Source organism: Sceloporus occidentalis, unplaced genomic scaffold (assembly GCF_023333645.1).
Source record: "Sceloporus occidentalis isolate IW3139 unplaced genomic scaffold, rSceOcc1.0.p SCAF_2, whole genome shotgun sequence".
NCBI classification, from domain to species: Eukaryota; Metazoa; Chordata; class Lepidosauria; order Squamata; family Phrynosomatidae; genus Sceloporus; species Sceloporus occidentalis.
This window is the reverse complement of record NW_028316982.1, coordinates 88,353,249-88,376,079: the sequence shown is the minus strand read 5'-3', so window position 1 is coordinate 88,376,079 and position 22,831 is coordinate 88,353,249. Positions and strand designations below refer to the sequence as shown.

Genomic DNA, 22,831 nt, shown 5'->3' with positions numbered 1-22,831 from the left:
GGCAACACTGAAGTCATCTCAATATTTGATGGCTTCCGTGCTCATAAACAGAGGGAAAGGACACTGGCCTACAGAGAGCCTAGTCATAGTCCAGAATTACTTGTTCAGAGTCCATACCATCAACACAGTTATCACTAGCAGAACATTTCATAACATGAACAGAATCACATTAAACTGGAAAGCCTGTCTCAAAACTTGCTTAATCATGCATTCTGAAACATTAGTAATAAACCATTTCCACAGAAGAAAAGCATCTTCCACCATTTATTATTGGAGAAGAAGCTGAACCACAGCCACTGGTAGACAAAGGTAGTCAAAATGAAATCTTTGTATCTCAAAAAAAAATTCAGTTATCTGACAAGATGCTTACAAGACATGTGAGTGCAGGAAATTAGAAAAGCCTAGGCTGGAAAAGGTTCTACCTATGAAAGAGTCTTGGGCGGGTTATAGACCGCCCATTTGGGGCGGGCTGCACCCGCCCCTTTCCCCGGTGTATCAGGGCCTCAGCTGCCAGAACGGCAGCCGCTGAGGCCCCAATCCGCCGCTTTTCAGGCTGCGGGGAAGCAGCAAAACGCCGCTTCCCCGCAGCCTGAAAAGGGGTGTCCCTAGAGCTTCAAGTCCCAAGGACACCCCGCGGCGGCGGGGAGAAGGAGAAAGGGGCCGCTTCGCGAAGCAAAGCGCCGCTGCAAAAGAGGAAGGAGTTCCGAAACGGAGCTCCTTCCTGGTCCACGGAAAGGGTGCCTGTGTAGAGGCGGCGCGGTCATGACGTTGTCATGGCGGCCTCCTTGTGGAAGGGGAGCCGCCACTTTGTACGGACTCAGTCCGTACTAGGGTTAGGGGGGTGCGGAAGCACCGCACCTTCCTAACCCTAGTACGGACTGAGTCCGTACTTTAATGGCGGCCTGTAACCCGCCTTGGTTACCATCTCTGAAGATGTCTCTCGTTACCACTTTAGCATCAACAAAATAGCCACAGACATGATACTGCGACATATTGTGGTAATCTTGGATAAAGTGCTGTTTGCAAAAGCCACAGAAATAGCTTAGCAAAAGTAATAGCAGTATATCAATGTTATCCTAAAAATGGAGGCCTCTGTTCATCATGTATCTCAAGATATCTCAGTATCTCAAGAGATTTAGGAATGTTGCAGAAAGCTCTGTCTCAGCCAAGTACTTGATGACAAATTTTTATCCATGGTGTCAGAGTGGACATGTACCTCTGAAAGCTCGGACATGGGCAACATTCACTCTCTGGACTCCAATGAAAAGGAAAGTAAATCAAACACTGAGCACATTCTGAAGGAAGAAAGCAGAAAGCAGACAGACTTTTCTGAGTTAAAGAACCTGCAGAAATAATTTACCTGAATAAAGGGAATGGATAACTGCCAGCATGTTCTATGGTGGACAACCTATTGCTTGTTCTTATAGCTGATTTTAAGGACAAGAATTATGAACAGCCCCTCCATTCCACTGGGTCAATAAGAACCCACATAAACCAGAGATAGGTAAACATTATAACCAGTGAATCAGGAGAATGGTAAGATCTAATACTTAAAGTAGAATGGGGAGGATTTCTAAAGATTTGAGCAATACAATAGATTTCCTGTTGTTGTTGTTGGCCTTCAAGGCAACCATATCAAGGCGTTTTCTTGACAAGATTTGTTCAGAAGGGGTTTGTCATTGCCTTCCTCTGAAGCTGAGAGAATGTGACTTGCTCAGTGGGTATCTATCTATCTATCTATCTATCTATCTATCTATCTATTTAGAGCATTTATACTCCACTCTTCAGCAACAAAGGCTTTCAGAGCAGCTTACGCTTTTTTCCACAGCCATGTGGAGATTTGAACTCTGGTCTCTCAGAGTCTTTGCTCCAAAACACACTGCAGAAATAATCCAGTTTAAGATTGCTTTCACTGCCCTGGCTCAGTGTTAGGGAATCCTGGGAATTGTAGTTTATTGTGACACCACAGCTCTCTGACAGAGAAGACTAAATGTCTCACAAAACTACAGTTCCCGTAATTCGCTAGCACTGAGCCAGGGCAGTTGAAGCAGTCTCAAACTGGATTATTTTGCACCTTAGTCCAACAGTGTAGTCACACCACTACATCATTCTGGCTATATAGGCTTCTTAATTTACACAAATACAAAGCTTCGAAAAAATATTTTGTGTAAAAAAACCTAAATTTTATTATCATGTCTATCAGCTTTATATAAAAGTGCCATTTTGGGATACGTACAATGCACAGTATTTAAATGCACTAAATACCAACAATTCAGCCACAGTCCTATCCAACTACATCTTCTAATAATGCAAAACACAAACTTGAGATTAAATATATTTATGTATATTTTAAATACTCACATAAGTATTCATACAGTGATACATAAATATTTCCTAAGTATTCCATGAGGTTTAACTAAGATTATTCCTTGAGGGTACTTGCTGGAATACAGAGTAGATATTCTTCTGAAGCTGACTCATTGCACAAACATCCCAGATAAGACATGTTCTTAAACACTAATGACCTTCAAGAGAAGACAGATATCACTCCTGTTAGGGAAAGCTGATGTCTTTTTAAAAAAATAATGGTTCTACCTTTTTAGGATTAGTAGCCAAGAAAAAGGCAGAGTCCTGTGTACAGGCTTAATAAAAAATAGTGTGGTATAGTGGTTTGTGCACTGGACTATGACTCTGGAGACCAGGGTTGATTCCTCCATTCACTGGATGAGCTTGGGCAAGTCGCACTCTCAGACCCCCCCCCCCAAAAAAAAAACCATGATAGGTTTGCCTTAGGATCGCTATGTCAGAAACAACTTGAAAGTACACAACAACAACAAACAACACTTCCCAGCAATACTGTATATAAAGTAACAATCTAGCTTTCCTGTGGAAAATACTCCCTTCAAATAGCATATTTTCTTTTCTTTTAATCAAAATGCTTTTAAAAACCAAATGGCTAAAATTGCAGTTCCCATTTCTGGGGACATGAATTATTTGTCAGAATGGCATGCGTGGAGAAAATTTTAAACAAAGTCCCTTTTTAAACATCAGTAAGGCAGAGCAGCTGCTTAATCGTCTCAGCTGGGTTCAACTGCCAGTGCACTTTTTAAAATTTATTTGGGTCTCACGTCCAACAGCACAGACAATCATAAGATGTATAGTTTCTAAAACCTGTTAATACAAATCAAGGCTGAGAAGCGCTCTCATGACATTCAAGCAGAAGATAATGGCCTACATTTGCAAACTATGAAACAGCAGTTATCCTTAATCCTACTGTGTGCATTTGACTCAGTTTAAACAAAAATTGAACCACAAGTGCCTTTCTTTGCAATGCAAGTTATGCCAGCTAAGTCTGTTCTACTGTATAACAGTTAAGGAGTAATTTCTGGAGGGAGAGATAGCGGTATTAGTCTTTTGTAGTAAAAACAACAAGGAGTCTTGTAGTACCTTAAAAACTAACAAGTTTTATATGGCATAGCTCTTAGTGGACAGCAGCCCACCATCACATGCATGGAGCAGTGTCACTTCACTCCATGATAATAGGCCACTGTGCATGACAGCTTATGCCAGTGATGGTGAACCTTTTAGAGACCGAGTGCCCAAACTGTAACCCAAAACCCACTTATTTATTGCAAAGTGCCATGTCCCTCCGGCTTTCTAGTAACAAACTCTGGCAAACTCTGTGCTGAGGCGACGACACATGTGCCCACAGAGAGGACTCCGAGTGTCACCTCTGGCACGCGTGCCATAGGTTCGCCATCATGCTAAGTGAAACTTGTCAACGTTCTGCCAAATAAAACTTGGTTAGTCTATAAGGGGCCACAAGACTCTTTGCCAATGTGGTTTTAGTGACACAGTGTGTTATCAGTAGTGTCCGACATAGTTTTAAACCTTGCACATCAATTTTGTTTACTACTTTTATTCATTCATTTATTTATGTATTGGCTTTCTCCCAGAAAGCAACCAAAAGTGACTCACAGATAAAATCAGTTACAAACTTTACAATAAACATTTTAAAATAATTAAAAACATCTGCTAAAATAATTTTAAAAATGCAATTAAGCATACAGAAGTGTTTTTAAAAAAACAGAATACACACGCCATATAGAAGCCTCCCTGCTTTTCCAACTCTATGATTCTATGACCAAGATTATATACTGTATTCAAAGCCTTCTGGAATAAAAACCTATTTGCTTGCCAGTGAAAGGTAAGCAGAGAGGACACCAGCCTAGCCTCCTATGGAAGAGCAGCCACCAAGAAGGCTCTCTCTCATGTCCTTACCAAGCAAGCCTGTGATGGTGGTGGGACCAAGACAAAGCTTTCTTTCTGCTGAAGATCTTAGGACTCTGGACAGTTCATATGGGGGACACAGTGCTTCAGATAGCCTGGACCCAAGTTGTATAGGGAGAGCCAGCTAACACACACAAAGGGCTTTATAGGTTATGACCACCACTTTGAATTGGGCCCAGAAACAAATAGGTAGCCAAAATTTTAACCACTGTGCATCAGTGTGTTAGTCAAAGACAACATTAGTCTGACAAACACTCTCTTTTTAACAATTTGGAGCAATTTGTCTCTCAATTTGTCTCTCTGACAATTTGTCTCTCTGACAAACACTCTCTTTTTAACAATTTGGAGCTGTTTGCAACATGAAAGCAATATCTTTGCACTTTCAGCAACATGACAAAAATGGTACAGTTTCCAGTACAGCCATCTGGGAACTCTTACTTACTGATGCAACAGTTTTTAGGATTTCAACATTCAGCCCAGTTTTCCACAGAAATGTCATCTGGGAAAAGAAATCTTGACTTATTAAAACCCGACTAAAGATTTTATCACTGGATAAAATTGGCTTTTTGTTATTTTAAGAGATGTTATTGCATCTGTAACGCACATTGCTTTTATTCGCCCCTCCATTCTCAGTTTGTTAAAACAATACGGCAAGTTATGTTCCGTATGCTGCAGCTCCTTCTCTATGGGCCAATAAAAATGAATGGAAACAGGCAGTGTCTGCATGGATATGCTCTTTCCCTGCTCTTCCATGCAGCTAGAAAAACATATCTATGAACACTAATGTTTGTGCTTTTTTCCCTCACCAATTTCTGCAGCTGGCGAATGTCATATAACTTTAACTTAATTCATCATAAATACTGTCTCTACAGAAAGTATTTGACACTTTCAATCAAACTGTCAGCTCCATGTTCAACTACTGAAAAAGGCATTTCCTCTTCTTTATTTAGATTATTGTTATAACGATTTCCCTTCCACACCCCACAACCCCATCTTATAATATTGGGGCTTTTCAGTTACTTTCAAAGACATGAACTGAATTAAGAGCAAAAGGAATTACAGTACTTTATGCATGTGTAAAGTAAATGTTTTTGTCTTTCTTAATAAGCTAATAAACTTTTCAAATTTTAGTATTTGTTTTTATATTACCAGAGATAGGATTGTCAACAAATGCTTTCATCTTTCATCTTAGCTGGAGTTCAATTTATTTTTCTCCATTATTGTTTTTCTACCAGTCCACTTGCTTCCTAATATAATATCCCTATAGGGAACAGTATAAATTTGTCAGTGTTTCCTGCAAAGCAAAATGGTATACATGTTTATAAGAGAAATAGGCCTGGAGCTACATTCTTATGAACACTTGTTTGGAGGTAAGCTCAAATGAAATCAATGGGTCTTCCTTCCATGCAAAAATGATTCGGGGTTGGGATGCAAAACAATTGCCAAATGACTCCATATTTTCAGAATAAACCAATGAAACCATTTTCTACATATGATTTTCTATTAAAAATTGTAGAAACTTGTTAACTGTTGAGAAAGAAAACTTCACCTGCACCTAATTTACTCTAAAGTAAATTGTTCAGTGGAATTCATTTCAGTTTAGGGCAACAATCCAGGTGTGTCCTATATTTGCATGCAAGTTGGAAGACTGTATTCTTGATATAGCCACAGAAAGAACACTAAAACCTAAGAGTTTTACAATGTTATCTGGAATATTTTTCAGGAGCTGTACTTCAAACTGCATTTAACACATCTGTACCTTAATAAGGAAGATATTCCTAGATGCATAACAGTAATTCAACAAATGCATCTGTGCATTTCCAAGCACAGGGTCCACACATGTTGTAAATTACTATCTTTTACAGTTGCTTCTCTTAAAAGTGTTGACTGTAATAGAAAAGTTCAGCAATGCCTGGACATTTTCACAGCATAAACTGTCAACAAATAAATCCAGCAGTACAGAATCACTTATGAAGGTGGGATTTAGGGAGTAAACACATATAACTTGTAATTCCTGGGTCCATTTTAAACAGATTACATTAACCTAGTCTTACAGTTCATTGAACAGCCTAGTTAGGCCAAAACACACACACAGCCTCACAGTATTTCAAAGCTGCAGTCTCAAATACACACTGCTTTGGGATTAACTTTCACTAAACTCAGTGAGGTTAACTTCTAAGAAAACATAATAGGGCTGTACTGGAAGCATTCAACAAAGTTTAGTGAGTTATGTTAGCCTAAATGCTAACACCTTGCCTTAGTTGAGCTGTGGATAAAACCATAAGAAGAGGATTTATATCCATAGGACTTCACTACACTTCGCCTTAACTGAGCTGTGGATAAGACTTTAAGAATAGGATTTATATCCACAGGACTACACCAGGATTTAAATGTCATTACTTTCAGGTTATCTGTGGAGTGGATAAGCCTGCTAATTTTTCACCCAATTCTAACCATATTTGTTTAGAACTAAAATCCCAGTGATTTCAATTAAGGCTTCCTGCCACATATACTTAAGAATACATAGTCAGCTATTCTTTATTTTAGTTTATGCAACAGGCAACTGTACCTCAAAGTGTATTTTTAACATACCAAAAATGATGCTGGGTCAGAAAAAATGGAAGCTTGTGGCAAGTTCTAAATAAAGGGGGCATCTAAAAATATGGACGATATATCTCATTTCTCAAATCCAGTGAAGAGAAGGCCATCAATTTCAGTAAACAACCCTTATTATGCAGTTCATTTTTGTCTGTTATCTTTAGGGTCTGAAATTATCGTCTGTGAGATTTAAAGATGTCTCAGTTGATATAATCTGCATTGTGGAAGTATTATTTGCAAAACCACTGGGCAAGGCAGTGTGCAATTTACTTTCCATACACATTGCTCCCCCAAAAGCAAACAAAATGCTACCAGAACTTTTCAGAGAGGGATGAAAAAAAATCAGACTTCTAGTAAAGAAAGGAAGGAGAACCTGAGTTCAGAAACAAATCTAAAGTGAGCCTTCATAATTATTTATACTTGTAAAAAGAAAGTGCATTATGCTTTCCTTTCTTCTTTCACAGGTGTATGTACCCAGACAATTTCTTCATGACAAACTTCTGTCAAACTTCTTTTGAAGAAAGGCAAATGTCACAGGACTCTTTTAAAAGAAGGCTGCAAAAACTGGTCACTGAGTAACTAGCCTCTCTATCGTTTAGGTGAGCTTGCAGTTTCCCAGCTGGACAGGAAACATGTTGTTTGGGGAGACAAAGTTTTGCCCGTCATCCAGAGAAAACCAGCTCGTAGAATTAAGCTTTAGGATGGTCCTTCAGAAAGAAGGGATCCTAGAGCTTTCCAGGAATGCACCCAATCCTTCTTTTCTCCCACCACTGCAACCCCATTTAAAAACAACACATTTCATTCAATATATACCCATGTCATTGAGGGTAATGCCATAAACAGGTCCTTGGCAATGGCTATAGGTACTGTATATATAAGTTGATCTGATGTATAAGTCAAGGGCAGGTTTGGGGGCCAAAATTATGGATTTTGATACGACCCGTGGATAAATTGAGGGAAAAACTTAGGGGCATGTAACAAAGGATGTGAAGGTTGAAATACAAAATTCCAGCAGGCATAACTGTGCTCATACTAAAGGTTGAATGGATGAGAGAGTCAGTGCTTCCAGGGCAGGATTACACTCCTGCCTTTCACCAGGGGATGGTTCCTTTTTTAAGTAAGAGTTAAAGTACAGTACTTACATTGACCCATGGATAAGTTGGCTCAGGGTTTTTGGGTCAATTTTCTGTCTAAAATTTCTAGATATACACTAACTCCTGGCAGCTCAGCTGGTGGATGTCTGGGCTCTCCTGCTTGGATGCCTGCTTGCAGCTTCTTCCTCCTGCACCAGTCCCTTCACAGCTGGGTTTCCTTCCAGCCCCAGCATCCCCAGCAGAGATTTAAGCATGAAAAGTTGGCATGCTACTTAAGTTAAGCAACAACTTGTTGGAGCTCTATTCCCTGGAAATTAGCCAAGGGGGCCTATATCGGGATGCCAGGCAGCATATGGAAGAGCAGGGCAACCAGATGTCCTAACCGCAAAGGAGGACAAGGAACAGCAAAACTGAGGACAGTCAAAGAAAAATGTAGGGCACAACCAAAGAAAAGCTGAAAACTCTTGCAGAAATGTAAATTCATATTTCTTTGCCATGGTCAAAATGGAGGACATTTTGGGATTTCTCCTGGACAAAGTTGACATGTGGGACAGGTCCTGGAAAAGGAGGAGCACTGGTCACCCTATGGAAGATCCCTTCAGGCGACCACCCTCTCCCCCACTGAGGGGATTCATTTAAAGCTATGTCAGAAGTCAGCCACTTTTCCTTCCTTGGCTTAGAGCAGAGTGTGCCTCTGACCATGTGCAACGCATTTCCCCTACCCCCCCGGATTATCTCTCTCAATATTTTATTTTTATAAAAATTAAAATACAACATAACCCCACTTATTTGCTTCCTTTACCCTCCAATTTTTATAAGTCCCTTAGAATAACTATTTGCCACTTTTATCTATCCTATATCTTTCATTAGTACTTCATTTCCCTTTCCCTGGACATGTCCTCCATTTTGACCTTCTGTCCAGGAGGAATTCCCACCTGTCCTCCATTTTGAGCATACCTAAGAAGCATGAGTTTACATTTCTACAAGAAATTTATTAGCTTGGGGGGGGGGGGGTTTTCATGTCCTCTATTTTTCTTGAATGTCCTCCACTTTGAGCATGCCAAAGAAGCACGAATGTACATTTCTAACAAGAGATTTATTAGCTTTTGGGGGGTCATATCCTCTATTTGTTTAATCCTGTTTTAGCATTGGGAATGGGAGGGTTGGTTATAGGGATTATTTTCGTCTTTGATTTTATTGTAACTTTCATGTATTTTATTGTTGTAACCCACCCGGATTCCAAGTGATAGGGAGGGCTAGAAATAAATCTTTATTATTATAGTATTATTATTATTATTATTATTACTGAATGTCCTCCACTTTGAGCATGCCTAAGCAGCCTGAATTTACATATCTGCAAGTGGTTTTAGCTTTTTTGGTCATGTCCTCCATCTTTCTTGAATGTCCTCCATTTTGACCCTGATATAAGAGTCCTGTCCATGCTTTCCTTTGGGCCAGGTCCTCCCTCCTTCTCCAAGGTCCTCCATTCCCAAGCACGCCTTAAGGAGCCTTCATTTTCCATTTTGAAGCTTCCCTTTGGGTCACATCCTCCATTCTCTTGGAAGGTCCTCCATTCCGCTGTCCTTGGTCCTCTCCTTTGCGCTTAGGACCTACCTGGAGCAGTTCCTCTGATTCTAGAAGACATATTGTATCATTTGTATCATTGCAGACATCCCAGGGGAAAAACTAAGCTAGGGAGCCCAAGAAATGCATGAAAGTCCTCAGTGGCCTGCATCCACACTGGAGAAATAACCCGGTTTGGCACCGCTTTAACTTGTTGTCTGGCTCAAGGCTATGGAAATGCTGGGAGTTGGGAGTTTGTTGCACGGTGAAAACAAACTCTTTCAACACTGAAGATTTCCTTTCGTGGAACATCCAGGCAGTGATGTAAGCAGCAGCCTTACACCCAGGTGAAGGTACAGATTGTGTGGATGCTGCTGTGGCTCTGAAGTGGAATGCAGTCCAAACTCCAGGGAGGAGGCTGCTGGGAGCCTGTCTGGTTTTCACCCTCATCCCTTTTTCAAACAAACTTGGGTCCACTCTGCCAGCATCTTGGACACCTGGGCATGGATGCCCAGAGCCTCTTCCCAACCCTACTTTTTGTGACTTTGGAAATGATGCATTCTCCCCTTTTCCATTTCCATTTCCCCTCTTCTCCCCACCCTTCTTTTTTGATGGTTCTAGTGTTACTCACAGGGAGACGGTGCGGTTGGGGAGCGAGGAGGGCTGCAAAGTTTCCACCAAGTCCCCTCCGGTGCAGACAACTTTGATGCGGATGGTCTGCCGGCCAGGTCCCTTGGAGGAAGAGGAAGAGGAAGAGGAGCGCTCGGCTGTGCAGAGGCAGCTGTCCACCAGCAGCTCCGGGCAATTCCGGTTGGCCCCAGACAGCCCCACTGCAGCCACCGCCACCAGGCACAGGCAGCAGCACAGCCCAGGCATGGCGCCAGGGGGGCGGCAGAGGCAGAGGCAGCAGCAGTGGGGCCAAGGGAGACTCCTGATGCTGCTGCTCTTGCTGCTGCTGCTGCTGCTGCTGGAGCACTCATGGCATGCTCCTCCGCGCGCAAGGGAGCCTGCCTGCAGCCAGCACCAAGAGGGTCTGCTCCTCCAGGTCCAGCAGCAGCAGCAGCACCACGCCTCCGCCTCCGCCCCTCAGCAACAGGGCAGGGCAGGGACAGCCCCAGCTCTCTGGGAGGAAGGAGGAGGAGGAGGAGGAGACCCCCTGCCCTCCTCTTCCCTCAGAGGCTCAGGAGGAGCCCCACACAGGGAGGGACTCCAATCCCTTCCCTTCATCAACATGTGTGTGTTTATGTATAAGAATACATGCATGCTTTCTTCTCAGCAGCACTGCTGGCTTCAAAATTTGCATTCAAGTGGAATAGATGCATTTATGAAATGAGGGATATATATATATATATATATATATATATATATATGGGGAAGGACAGACACACATATTTATAAAATGAGGGATGTGTCTGTGTGTGTGGAGAAGGACACACACACACACACATTTTCTCCTCAGCAGCACTGTTTTGTTTAAAATGTAAATTCAAGAGGGGATATATATAGGGAAGGACACACAAATTCCTCAGTAGCAGTACATGCACACACACACACATACATATATATGTTTGTGTGTGTGTAGTCCTACTGAATTTAAGTTCCAGACCAAACTGCTGCTGAGCAGAAAGTGTGTGTGTGTGTCCTTCCCTATACACACACACATACATGTATACATATCCTCCCTTCCTTTATAAATATATCTATTCCTCTTGAATTTACATTTTAAACAAAACAGTGCTGTGGAGGAGAAAATTTGTTTGTGTGTCTCCTTTCCCATATATACACGTACACACATACACACACCATATTTTATAAATATAGCTAAATGGGGGATCTGTTCCATATCCCCCCCATGTAAGAGAAATTCCCCATAGACTTGCACCCCATTGCAAACAATGTTGTGTGTTCTTGCGGTGCACTGTGTGCACCATTTGTTTAATTGGTGCACAGCTTCAGCATAAGCTTGAAGCCACATACAGTGCACCGGCATACACACATACAGAGTGTGCATATGGTGTGTGCCCGCATATGCCCCCAGGCATACACCACCTTTCAAACTAATAGAGCTTGAATACTGGTGATTTTTCATTTTCGTGAGGGGGTCTCGAACGGATCCCCCTGTGAAAACGGAGGGTAAATGCATCTGAGGAAGCAGACTTGAGTCTACAAAAGCTCATGCCACCAACTTCTTTCTTTAGTTAGTTTCAAAGGTGCTACAAGATCTCTATATATATTCTTCTTGAATTTAACTTTTAAAACAGTGTTGCTGAGGAGAAAATGTGTGTGCGTGCGTGCGTGTGCACGCGCACGTCCCATAAGGGATGAGATGGCTTAGTAGTTAAGATGCCAGTTCTGATGGATCGGAAGATTGGCAGATTGGCAGTTCAAGGCCTGACTGCTGCATGATGGGGTGAGTTGCTGTCATTAGTCCCAGCCTCTGCCAACCTAGCAGTTCTCAGCCATGCAAATGCAAGTAGATAGATAGGCACCACTTCAGTGGGAAGGTAACAGCATTAAGTGCAGTCATGCTGACCACATGACCACCGGAGTAGTCCTCAGACAACATTGGCTCTTCAGCTTAGTAACGGAGATTAGCACCGCCACCTACAGTCGGTTACAACTAGACATTCATATCAAGGGACTACCTTTACCTTTATATACATATATGTGTGCACACATACATATATATACATGTCATCTCTGTGTATATATGTATATATATATATATACACTCACACACACGCACACATTCCTCTTGAATTTAAATTTGAAACCAAAAAGAAACAAACAGTGCCGCTGAGGAGAAAATATGTGTGCGTGTTCTTGTCATTGTTGTTGTGTACCTCCAAGTCATTTCCAATTTATGGTAGCCCTAAGGGGAAGCTATCATAGGGGTTCTTTCTTGACAAAAATTTGTTCATGGTTTTGCCATTGCTGTCCTGTCCTCCCCTCCCCATAATACACACACACAATCCCTTTATAAATATATATATTTCTCTTGCATTTAATTTATAAAAACAAACAAACAGTGGTGCTAAGGAGAAAATAAGTTTATGTGTGTACTTCCACATATATATATTTCTTTACTGCAGTAACCTGCCTTTATAAATACATGTATTCCTCTTGAATTTAAACTTTAAACAAAACATAGGGCCGCTGAGGAGAAAATATGAGCCATGCTGGTCCTTAAGCCACTTCTGGGCCAAGGAATATCCTGCCAGGAGGCAGCAGCAGGTGATCCCACTCCAAGTGACCCACCTCCTTAGCTCCAGCCAGATAGGCAAAAGGACACTGGCAGCAAGATGCCTCACCCCACAAGTGGGCGGGGGAGGCTTGGTGGGTGCTCAATACAGTCATGTTGAGGTGTGGACCATCTGAAAAATTAGTGGACCACTTCTCTCTCAGAAAAGGAAAAAACAAATATTCCTTCCCCCACTGGGGAGAAGTGGACAAAGTCCTTGGTTCCCGGAGAAAGGACAAAAGTCCAGGGGAGTTCTTAGTTGAAACTTCACATGAACAGACACTTGCACAACCATATCTACACCAACCAATTTGTTGTTGTTAAGTGCCCTCATCAACCTTGACTCATTGTGACCCTGTGGATGAGGCATGTCCAAGACCCCCTGTCCTCAGCCACTCTTCTCAGGTATACAGGCCCAGGCCCGTGTCATCCCTGATTGAGCCAAACCATCTGGCATGTGGGCTTCCTCTCTTTCTATCACCTTCCACCATTCTGAACATCATTGCCTTTTCTAATTATTCATTTTTCCTTGTGATGTGGCAAAAGTATGACATCCACAATTTAGTCATCCTGGCTTCCAGGAATACTGTGGGCCTGATCTGGCCATCAAAGGTTTTTTTTAGCACTCTTCTCCAGCACCACATCTCAAATGAGCTGATTTTCTTTCTATTGGCTTTTTTCACTGCCCAGCTCTTAAATCGGTACATTTTGATAGGAATTACAACAACTTCGGCTATCCTCACTTTAGTTTTCGGAATTATGTCTTTACATTTTAGGATCCATCCATACCAGTTCCACTCTCCTTCTGATTTCTTTACTGCAGTATCCATTGTGATCTGATTTGGGTTGTTGTTTTTTTCATATTCAGTATTAAGCTTATCTTGGCACTTTCCTCCCTGACCTTCTTTAGTAATTGCTCCTGATGTTTGTTTGTTTCTGTTAGGAGTTTGTTTCTGTTAGTTCCTGAAACCAAGAACCAGCTCCATATATGGTAGGAGTCTTAGCTGCAGAATCTTGAGCATGACTTTGCTAAAAGGGCAGGACAGAACCAAACAAAATAAGCAGCCACACACTACATACATTTAAAAAGCAAGAGAAGATCCAGAGCAATGCCACACATATTATAGATACATGGAATGTTAGAAGCATGAGTCAAGAGAAACTAGACATAGTAAAAGGGGGGACTGAATGAATAAACATAGTAATATTAGGAGTGGGTGAGCTAAAACGGACAGGAATGGGACATTTCGAGTCAGATAACTACACAGGAAATGAAAACGGAGAAGAAATAGAGAACAGTGGAAATGGAAACAGTGGCCCAAGTCGCATTCCAGAGAGTCAGTCCAGAAAGATGCATGGTTGATGGTATTGAAACCCACTGAGAAGTCCAACAGAACCCCAGAGACACACTCTCTCTTCCATTTCCCTGCATAGGTTATCCACCAATACAATTAAAGCTGTCTGTTCTATAATAAGGCCTGCAGCCAGACTGAAAATGGATCTACTCTATTTAATCCCTCTCATCCAGAAAGCCCTGGAGCTGGAAGGCCACCATACATGCCAGAACCTTGCCCCAAAATGAAATGTTAGAGACTGACCAATAATTAGTCAAAATGGTGAGATTCAGGGAGACCTTTGTTAGTAACAACCTCACCACAGCCTCCTTTAGTCAGGATGGAAACCTCCCTTCTTCAATGAGGTATTCACCACACTCCTTACCCACTTGGTCAGTCCCTTCTAGCTGTTTTCAGGAGCCAGGAAGATCAAGAATCTAATATACATATGGTGGCCCTCACATCTCCAAGGATGCTGTCCACATCCTCAGGTTGTACAAATTGAAACGTATCCAACAATACAGGACAAGCACGTGTCAAGACCATATCCCACTGGACCTGTCTCAACAACAGCATCCAAGTTAGAGTGAATCTGAGTGATTTTGTCTGCGAAGTATTTTGCAAAGTCAATACATATACGTATGGCCCAGACACTTCTCACAACTAATACACAAAGTATTTTGGAAACAATGGAATATTTGCAGTACTGGCATCAATAATAGAATCACATAAAATATTAAAACATATTTTTAAAAAATAAAGAACAAAAAAGATACTCTAAAGAAAAAAAACCCAGTATTTTTTTAAAAGCCCACAAATACACAAAAGAAAAAGAGAATGCGAAACAGCAAATACCTCAAGACAAAAACCAGTTGGCCACAATATAGAATTTGCTCCAGCAAAGGCACAGTTGCATCAAGACATGCAGGCTGATCTGATATTGGTAAATATATGGATGTGCCTTGTTGTACTTGGTTTCTTTTTACCAGCCACTGATGTGCACAAGATTAATGAAGTTCTATAGAGCAATTATTCTGTGTAGAGGTCAAAGCACAAATAGCTTTGAATTCATGTAACTAAGCCTAGATTTTCAGTTTGAAGGAAGAATGATGTCATATGACTTATCACACTAATTACTTAGCAGCTTTTGTGTAGCACCTTCTGTTCTCATTTATGTTGCTATAGTCACCTCATATTTTAATTGCATTTTTATAGTATCTTAGTACTCTGTTAGATGCCACGTGAACAGAAATGTATGAACAAGGTGAAGGATATAAATTATGTAAATAAATAAATCTTGGAGGCATACAAGCATTTTCCAGGAGTCATTCCCATCATACTTAATATACTGAAGAACTGGCTTGCAAAAGCTGTTTGTGAAATATGTCCATTAACAATTGTTGGCTATAAGAAAATTCATTTCTACCTCAGTGGAAGAGGAGAAATCCAGCAAATGTGCACAGATGCAGGATGTAAACATTCCATCTTAACTGAATTATGGATAATGGCCAAAACAATTCAACAAATAACAAGCGAGTGAGCCTGATATAGTATAGTGGTCCCAGATATCAGGAAGAACAGATGTGATGCTAGAGATCTTATGATCACATTTCCCAGCAATTATTGGTTTGGTGTGCTCTGAGAACTCCAATTTTTAACAGAACAGGAGCACTGGAGAGTAAGATTTAAACATTTCCCCACCCCCTATGTCTCAATAACTCCTTTTGTGGACCAGGTTTTAATTGTTAATCTAGCAGTTATGACAGTGTGGCTGGAGACACATAATTTGGAGGAAAGTGTCATTCTCAGAGAATAACTGGATATACTTTTCATCACCACCAACTTGCTCACTAATTGCAACCTCTTGGGATAAGATACTGGTAGGTGGTGAATGTCTGGCTCTCCAGATGTGGGACTGCAAAGTCTATCAACTATCTCCATTGGCTGATGGCATTTGTAGTAAAACAAAATCTGGAAGGCTACACATCCCTTCTCCCCTCAGGAGACCTCGGCTTGCTTACCCATGCACGGGTGGTTTTTTAGACTGGGCTAATGTGATACCCTGTATACTGCTTTGATTTTGTACTAGTTATGAATTCCTTTATGGGCACAATTCGAAGTTTGGCTTTTAACCTTTGAGGTCCCAAAGTATCTATGAGCAAATAATATGAAGAACACTTGAACATATGAATCTACATGGGCTTATTAAAAATCAACTCCTAAATTCCTCCTCTGGCCCATTGCATGCAGATTTCCTATTGACAAACATCAGAGACAGGATCTCAGTATTGATGCCATGATTGTGGGATTAGATCTTGGTGATATTCAACAGGAACCTTCTCTTCCTGGTCGTACACATATTTATTCTATACCAAGGGGGAGTTAACTGTGTGTGTATTTTGTGGGCTTTTGGATACTTATTTTTATGATTTTTAAAAATTTATTGAAAATTGTTTTATTCTTGTATTACTGGATGTAAGCTTCCTTGTGTCCTGGGCAAGGGGGAAGGTGGTATAGTAAGTAGGTAAGTAAGTAAATGTTAAAGGGCCTGCTTTTGAAGAAATATAATTAAATTATAAAAAGGAGAAAGAGAGTGGGAGAAAAAAAAAGGGAAACTAGCTGCATGTTTAAAACTAACTGATAAAAACAATAAATCTTAAAGATGTTGCTGTATGCCATTTTCCTTCCCTCCCCCTATCTTTTTCCTTTTTATGCTGCAACAGACTAACACATGTACTACTTTAATAATTAGGACTGTGCAGGTCACAGGTTTTCCTAACCTGGCCTGGCCTTGTGCTATCTCCTGGTTCCAGAGAATGAATTCTTTATAATATCTTACAATTAGATCCTTAATTAATCACATCTGAAACCTGAAGAATTATGTCACAGAGTTAACTGAGATTCCAAAATAAGCATACATGTGATTTCACATCTTTCAGCCTCTTTCAAGTAATCCTTCAAGCACTGAGTACATTGATTCATCACTTCTGATCCTGCAAAAGCCAAGGACTATGTCAATACCCAGGCCAATTGCTGCTAGTACAAAGAGCAGAGGACACAGATAAGAAACGATAGCACAAAATACATTGCAGACCCTATGGTCCTGGTAAGTGATTCTATGCATACGTTTACACACATTGGCTTCATATACTATGGTACCATCTTTGTTATGCAGAGGACTTTGACATCTGATAATCCATAACATTGCACTAGGGGTGACACAGAAAATATTTGATCAGGTCTTCTTACAGAGTTTTCTTTGTTTAGAAACAGCTATTTAAGGGAGATTTGCAGGAGGCGGGCATAGTGCTAGAGGAGTGTGGCTTAATCCCACAGAATTTCCCTACTCAAAATAAGCAAAATGGGGTCAAGGAAAGTCAAGGATTATATAGGTATCTTCCTTCACTGTGACTATTATCTTATCAGCTTGGATTTCATGCTGTGGGATGGAATTTTCCCCCAGAATCCTAGTATTAGTTGAAAGATGAGTCTCCACTGCTACTTTGAAACAGGACTGGAGGGTGCAGGAATATCACATCTCCCTGTTTACCTTTATCTCAATCCTATATGTTTACCTTTTAAGAGTCACACTTCACTAATGTGTAGCAATCCTTCCTTAACTAAGGTATTTTTTAAAAAAAAAAACTTCCTAAGAAGCCCTGTAAATACGGTATGACATACTTGTGAACAAATATGAAAAGCATAATATATGGCTTCCTTATTAGGGTTGTAGTGAATCCCCTCTAGTGTTTTAGGCCAAAAACATTAAAGGAGCTATCCAAGGTCCTAAATGCCTATCCCTCAAATAATTTCTACACCTTGGACTGGTCCTTTAAATTCTAGAATAAAACCCAGAGTATATTTGTGGCATCCCAGATGTGGAAGCCTCCCACTGTCACTGAAAACACTGTGTGTTTTAAAAGAAGACTACCCTGCTCAGTGAAGAGTTGGTCAGTTTGGATCATGGCTAAACTTTGTAACATGACACACCAAATATTAGCCTAGTTGTTGTTGTTGTTGTGTACCTTCAAATAATTTTTAATCAAACCTATCACAGGGGCTTCTTGACAAGAGTTTTCAGAGAGATTTTACCATGGGCTTTCTTGGGGTCTGAGAGAGTGTGACTTGGTCCAAATTACTCAGTTAGTTTCCATGGCTGAGTGAGGATCTGAGACTAGTTCTCCAAGAGTCCTAGTCCAACAAACAAACCACTGCACCATGCTCACTTCTCTGTAATGACTATGGTTTTTCTAAACTACCTCTTAAAGAAAAAAAAGTGATGCTGATGTGCATTAAGTAACTATTTTCTGGAAGATATATTGGGAAAGGGTTATACAGTACTAAGGGGCAGACAACACATCCATGGTGAGGAGAGCAAAGGGAAAACTCAAAGGGAACTGTAAGGGGCTAAGCCGATCAGGTGACAAAAGCCTTTATCACACAATCCATCCCTTTTGCAAGAAAAAAAATATTAATCACATTTAAAGCCACCAAACACACATTTGTGTTACTCTTATTTCTCTGCCTGGCTGATCTCAGAGGACTTTAACAGATGATAGTTTTTGCAGTCTATGGATATAATAAAATGTCACACTTGAAAGTTTTTAGCTTCAGATCTTTCAATCTTCAGTCAACCCAGGGCAGTTTAAAATGACTTTAAAAACGTATTTATGTGTATTAGAAAAACAGAACCACACCCAAGTGACTAACCCTGAACAGCTGAAAATTCTCAGGATGCTTCTCCATGAGACTTTTATATTGTGCAATCAGATTTCCTCACTCACAGATATTTGTGGCAGGAGGCAGGAATCCAGACAACAATGTCTGCCATTTGTAACTCTCCTGGGCTTTCCCAGTTCTTCTTCCATTTTTTTTCTTACCACAAATAAATATATTAAAGGGAGAAAGATAGAACAGCTGCACAATTCCTTCCGATTCATAGCAATAAGAGCAATCTATCTGGAAGCATCCTCACTATATTTTGAAAAGCAGCTGTGGCTTGGAGACTGAGTTTCTAGGTAAAGCAAGTGTGGGGCACAGAAATAAAAATGTTTCATTTTATGCCTGGTTTGGGGGCGAGCAAACCAGGGAGAGGCAAACAGATGTTGTTGGTTCACTATTTGGTTCTGCTGGTTTTGGCTGATGAGACTTGGTCCAACAACACCTGAAAGACCATAGTTTGTCTACTCTAATGTATACCTTAAATGTTAAAGCCTATGAGAGAGATTATATTATCATTACAATGTTTTCAGCCAATCCTGGGATTTTTTCACACCACACAATTACAGCATTGGGATAGTACTATGAGTGCCATGACTACAGTCTATGGAATCCTGCAATCTGCTGAGTGAGGGGTTAGAGGTCCCTGGCAGAGAATTCAGGAAACTACAAATCCTTGGATTCCATAGGATGGAGCTGTGGCAGTTAAAGTAGTATCAAAATGCAGTAATTGTGGAGTCCAAAAGGGACCTTTGAGGTTACAGTGGGGCACTATAAGAGCAGGCATTACCATTTGTGGTGACTGCCTCAGGCAACAAGTACTGGCCAAGGCATCAGCATCACCTGGTCCTTCTGAGTTTCTGGCTTTTGCCCTCTGTAGAACAACAGAAATATCTATGCCACACAGCTTGATGTGGACCACATATATGAGCCTACTGTCCACTGGTCTAGTAGAAGACACTATCCCAACACCAGTAATGAAGTTGGATTCAACAGCCAGGATAGTCACCTTCTGTACATCTTGTTTTCCCTTGCTTCTTGCAAAATAATCTCTTTGGATAGTCCTGGTTATAAACATTGATAGTGGAATCTTAAGTCCATCAGCAGAGCACCAGACCACTAACTTGATCATCCAGGATTTGATTCCTTTTCAAATCAATAAAGTAAGTAAAATCCCCTTCCTAAATATTCAGTATCACACATATTAATGGAGGGTAGATCTAGCAATGGGTTTTTTTACTGCAGTAGATGGATGGGACTTCATTTTTCTTTGTCAATCCACCTCTCAACACTAATAATAATAATAATAATAATAATAATAATAATAATAATAATTTGTTTTATTTATATACCGCTATTCCAAAGATCATAGCGGTGAACAGCAAGTAAGCTAATTAGCAAGTAAGCTAATTTGCCCCCAACAGTCTGGGTACTCATTTTAGCGACCTCAGAAGGATGCAAGCCTGAGTCGAGCTTGGGCCCTTTTGCTGGTCTTGAACTCGCAACCTTGTGGTTTTGAGTGAACGGCTGCAGTACAGGCATTTAACCACTGCGCCACCAGGGCTCCTAGATGATGAAGACAAACAGTGGGGTACTGTTGCTTTATAATTTGCGCGAAATGGGGAAATTTCTGGTACAACTCATATTTATAAAACCAACCACTGAGAATAGATGAAGTGGTTGATAGAGGAACAGGTACATAGTCCCCCACAGGGTGATGGTGAGGAAGGGTTAGTAGATGCAAGCTAAAAAATTGAAAGAAAAAAAATATAGAAAGGGGAAAATATGCACAATTTGAACAAATAATCCAGAAAGGAAAAGAAATGGAGGAAAATGAAAATATGAAAGGTATAACTAGTAAAATTTATAAAATATTAATGGAGAATAAGAGGAAAAATTAAACCCAATTATTTTAAAAGAAATATGGGGAAATGAATTAGGATGTAAAATTTGTGATAATGAATGGAATAAAATTTGAGAACAAAGACATTTGAAAAATTTATCGGTGTGAATTAAGGAAAATTATTATAAATTGATTTGGAAATGGTATTTGACACCAGTGAGGTTACATAATATAAACAAAGATAATTCAAAATATTGTTGAAGAGGCTGTCAGGAAGTAGTATCAGATATACATATGTGGTGGCAATGTAAATACATACAAAAAATTGGGGAAATAGTAATATTAGAGATAGAAAATATTATGAATGTAAAGACAGATAGAAAATCAAATATAGTATTGTTATCAATATACAATGAAGTAGAATGGAAAAAAGAAGAAAAAAACCTTGTAACAAATTTGTTTACTGCTGCTCGATTAATCATAGCAAGAAATTGGAAAACAAAAATAAATGTGAAATTGGAGGATTGGTATAAAGAAGTTTGGAAGTTTGCAATTAATGACAAATTAACATGTAAATTGAAAGTAAAAAAAGGATTATGGAAAAGAAATGATTTTGATGAAATATGGAAATTTTTTTATTGAAAATGTACTAAGAAAAGAAGATGGGAAATTACCTCCTCAGGAGGAATTAACATGTTGGATGGAGTATAAAGAAGGGAATGCCTCCGGGGGTGGGGTGCATTGAGGGGATATTTAGGTTTGGTTTTTTTTTTTTTTTTAAATGAATAAGATGCAAAAGTATGTATGGAAAGAATATTAAAATTTGTTTTGTAAAATTTCACAAATATTAATTAAAAGAAGAAGAAGCAAGCTATGTTTTCAGAGATATATGAAGTGAAACACCAACTTGCTCAGATGCTTTGAACCTACATGCACAGTTAAATACTTTTTATAGAAATTGGTTTAGATAGAAGCTTGTGTATTTATTGGTGAGTGTTTTGCAAAAGAACATATGAAAACCAACACATTAGAATATTTTACAACCCACTATTTCCTCTACTAGCCCACCAGCAAAATGTATTTAGTTCAAACACACACACACGGATCCACATGTGCACGCGCGCGCGCGCGCACACACACACACACACACACACACACAGAGTTATCCTGGTAAAGCCTTTATGGAAAAAATAGCTGCAGTGACTACTTTGCTTTGATTATAGAATTGACAGCAAAATACTTCGTATGAAAACACAGCCTTCCAGTGAACAAAGAACACAATGCAAGCACCTTCATACCCACACCAGACAATACATTTGGGCATTCAGTGAATGCCACAATATTCTCTAAGAAGATGCTGAAAAATTCCAACTTTTCTTTTCTAAACATTGGCCGGTTACAAACCGGCACTTGGGACGTCCGCAGGACGTCCCATTTTAAAAAAGGGGCATCTCTTCTAGACACCCCTGGTTCTAATACGGACTCTGTCCATACAATATGGCGCCAGCCGTTCCACACGGCCAGCGCCATCTTTACGTATCGGACGCTGTGCGTCCAAACGTGTCGCGGCGCCTGTGACGTAGCAAATGTGCCCCTGGCGCCTTGCGATGTCACAGAGGTGCCACAGAAAGAAGCTCCATTTTGGAGCTTCTTTTTTGCTCCGTAAGGGAGCCACGCGGTGTGGCTGCGACGGCTCCCTTACAGAGCAAACGGCGGCGGCGGCAGACCGCCTCAAAGCGGCGGTCTATAACCCGCCCCCATTGTCCCAACAGTGTCTAGGTTGCTTCTGTGTGGTACAGTTCCATGTTACAGGCCACATATATAAAAAATGTGGTGACCTGCCTTGTGATAGTTGCACAGGCCTTTCTCATATATTTAGCATCTCTGTTCTTCCTGCAGCACAGTAAAGTTCAGGAAAAAATAGCAGATGGCATAATGCTGTTGACATGTGAAGAGGGGCTAAATATCCAAGTTACATGTGATGGTGATCTAAATACCCTAGCTAACACAGGTTTCACTTTTTATCGGCATAATCCATAAATGTCAAAACTATTTAGTGGACTTATTGCCTAGCATATGTTTTTTAAGATTGCATCATTAGTACTAAAAATAGGTTTCTAATACCACCACCACCCCATTGTTCAAAGTT

General features: G+C 40.4%; 1 protein-coding gene across 2 annotated transcripts in view; it reads right to left on the bottom strand.

Moving 5' to 3' along the window:
* The window catches only part of LOC149318655 (adhesion G protein-coupled receptor A3-like), a 480,532-nt gene extending 470,111 nt beyond the window's left edge, over positions 1 to 10,421 (bottom strand). For both annotated transcript variants that reach the window (XM_089510223.1, XM_089510222.1), the window contains exon 1: positions 10,177 to 10,421. In XM_089510223.1, coding sequence (XP_089366349.1) covers positions 10,177 to 10,421 — 245 coding nt within the window. The remainder of the gene's footprint in view (positions 1 to 10,176) is intronic.
* Between the last annotated feature and the right edge of the window lie 12,410 nt (positions 10,422 to 22,831).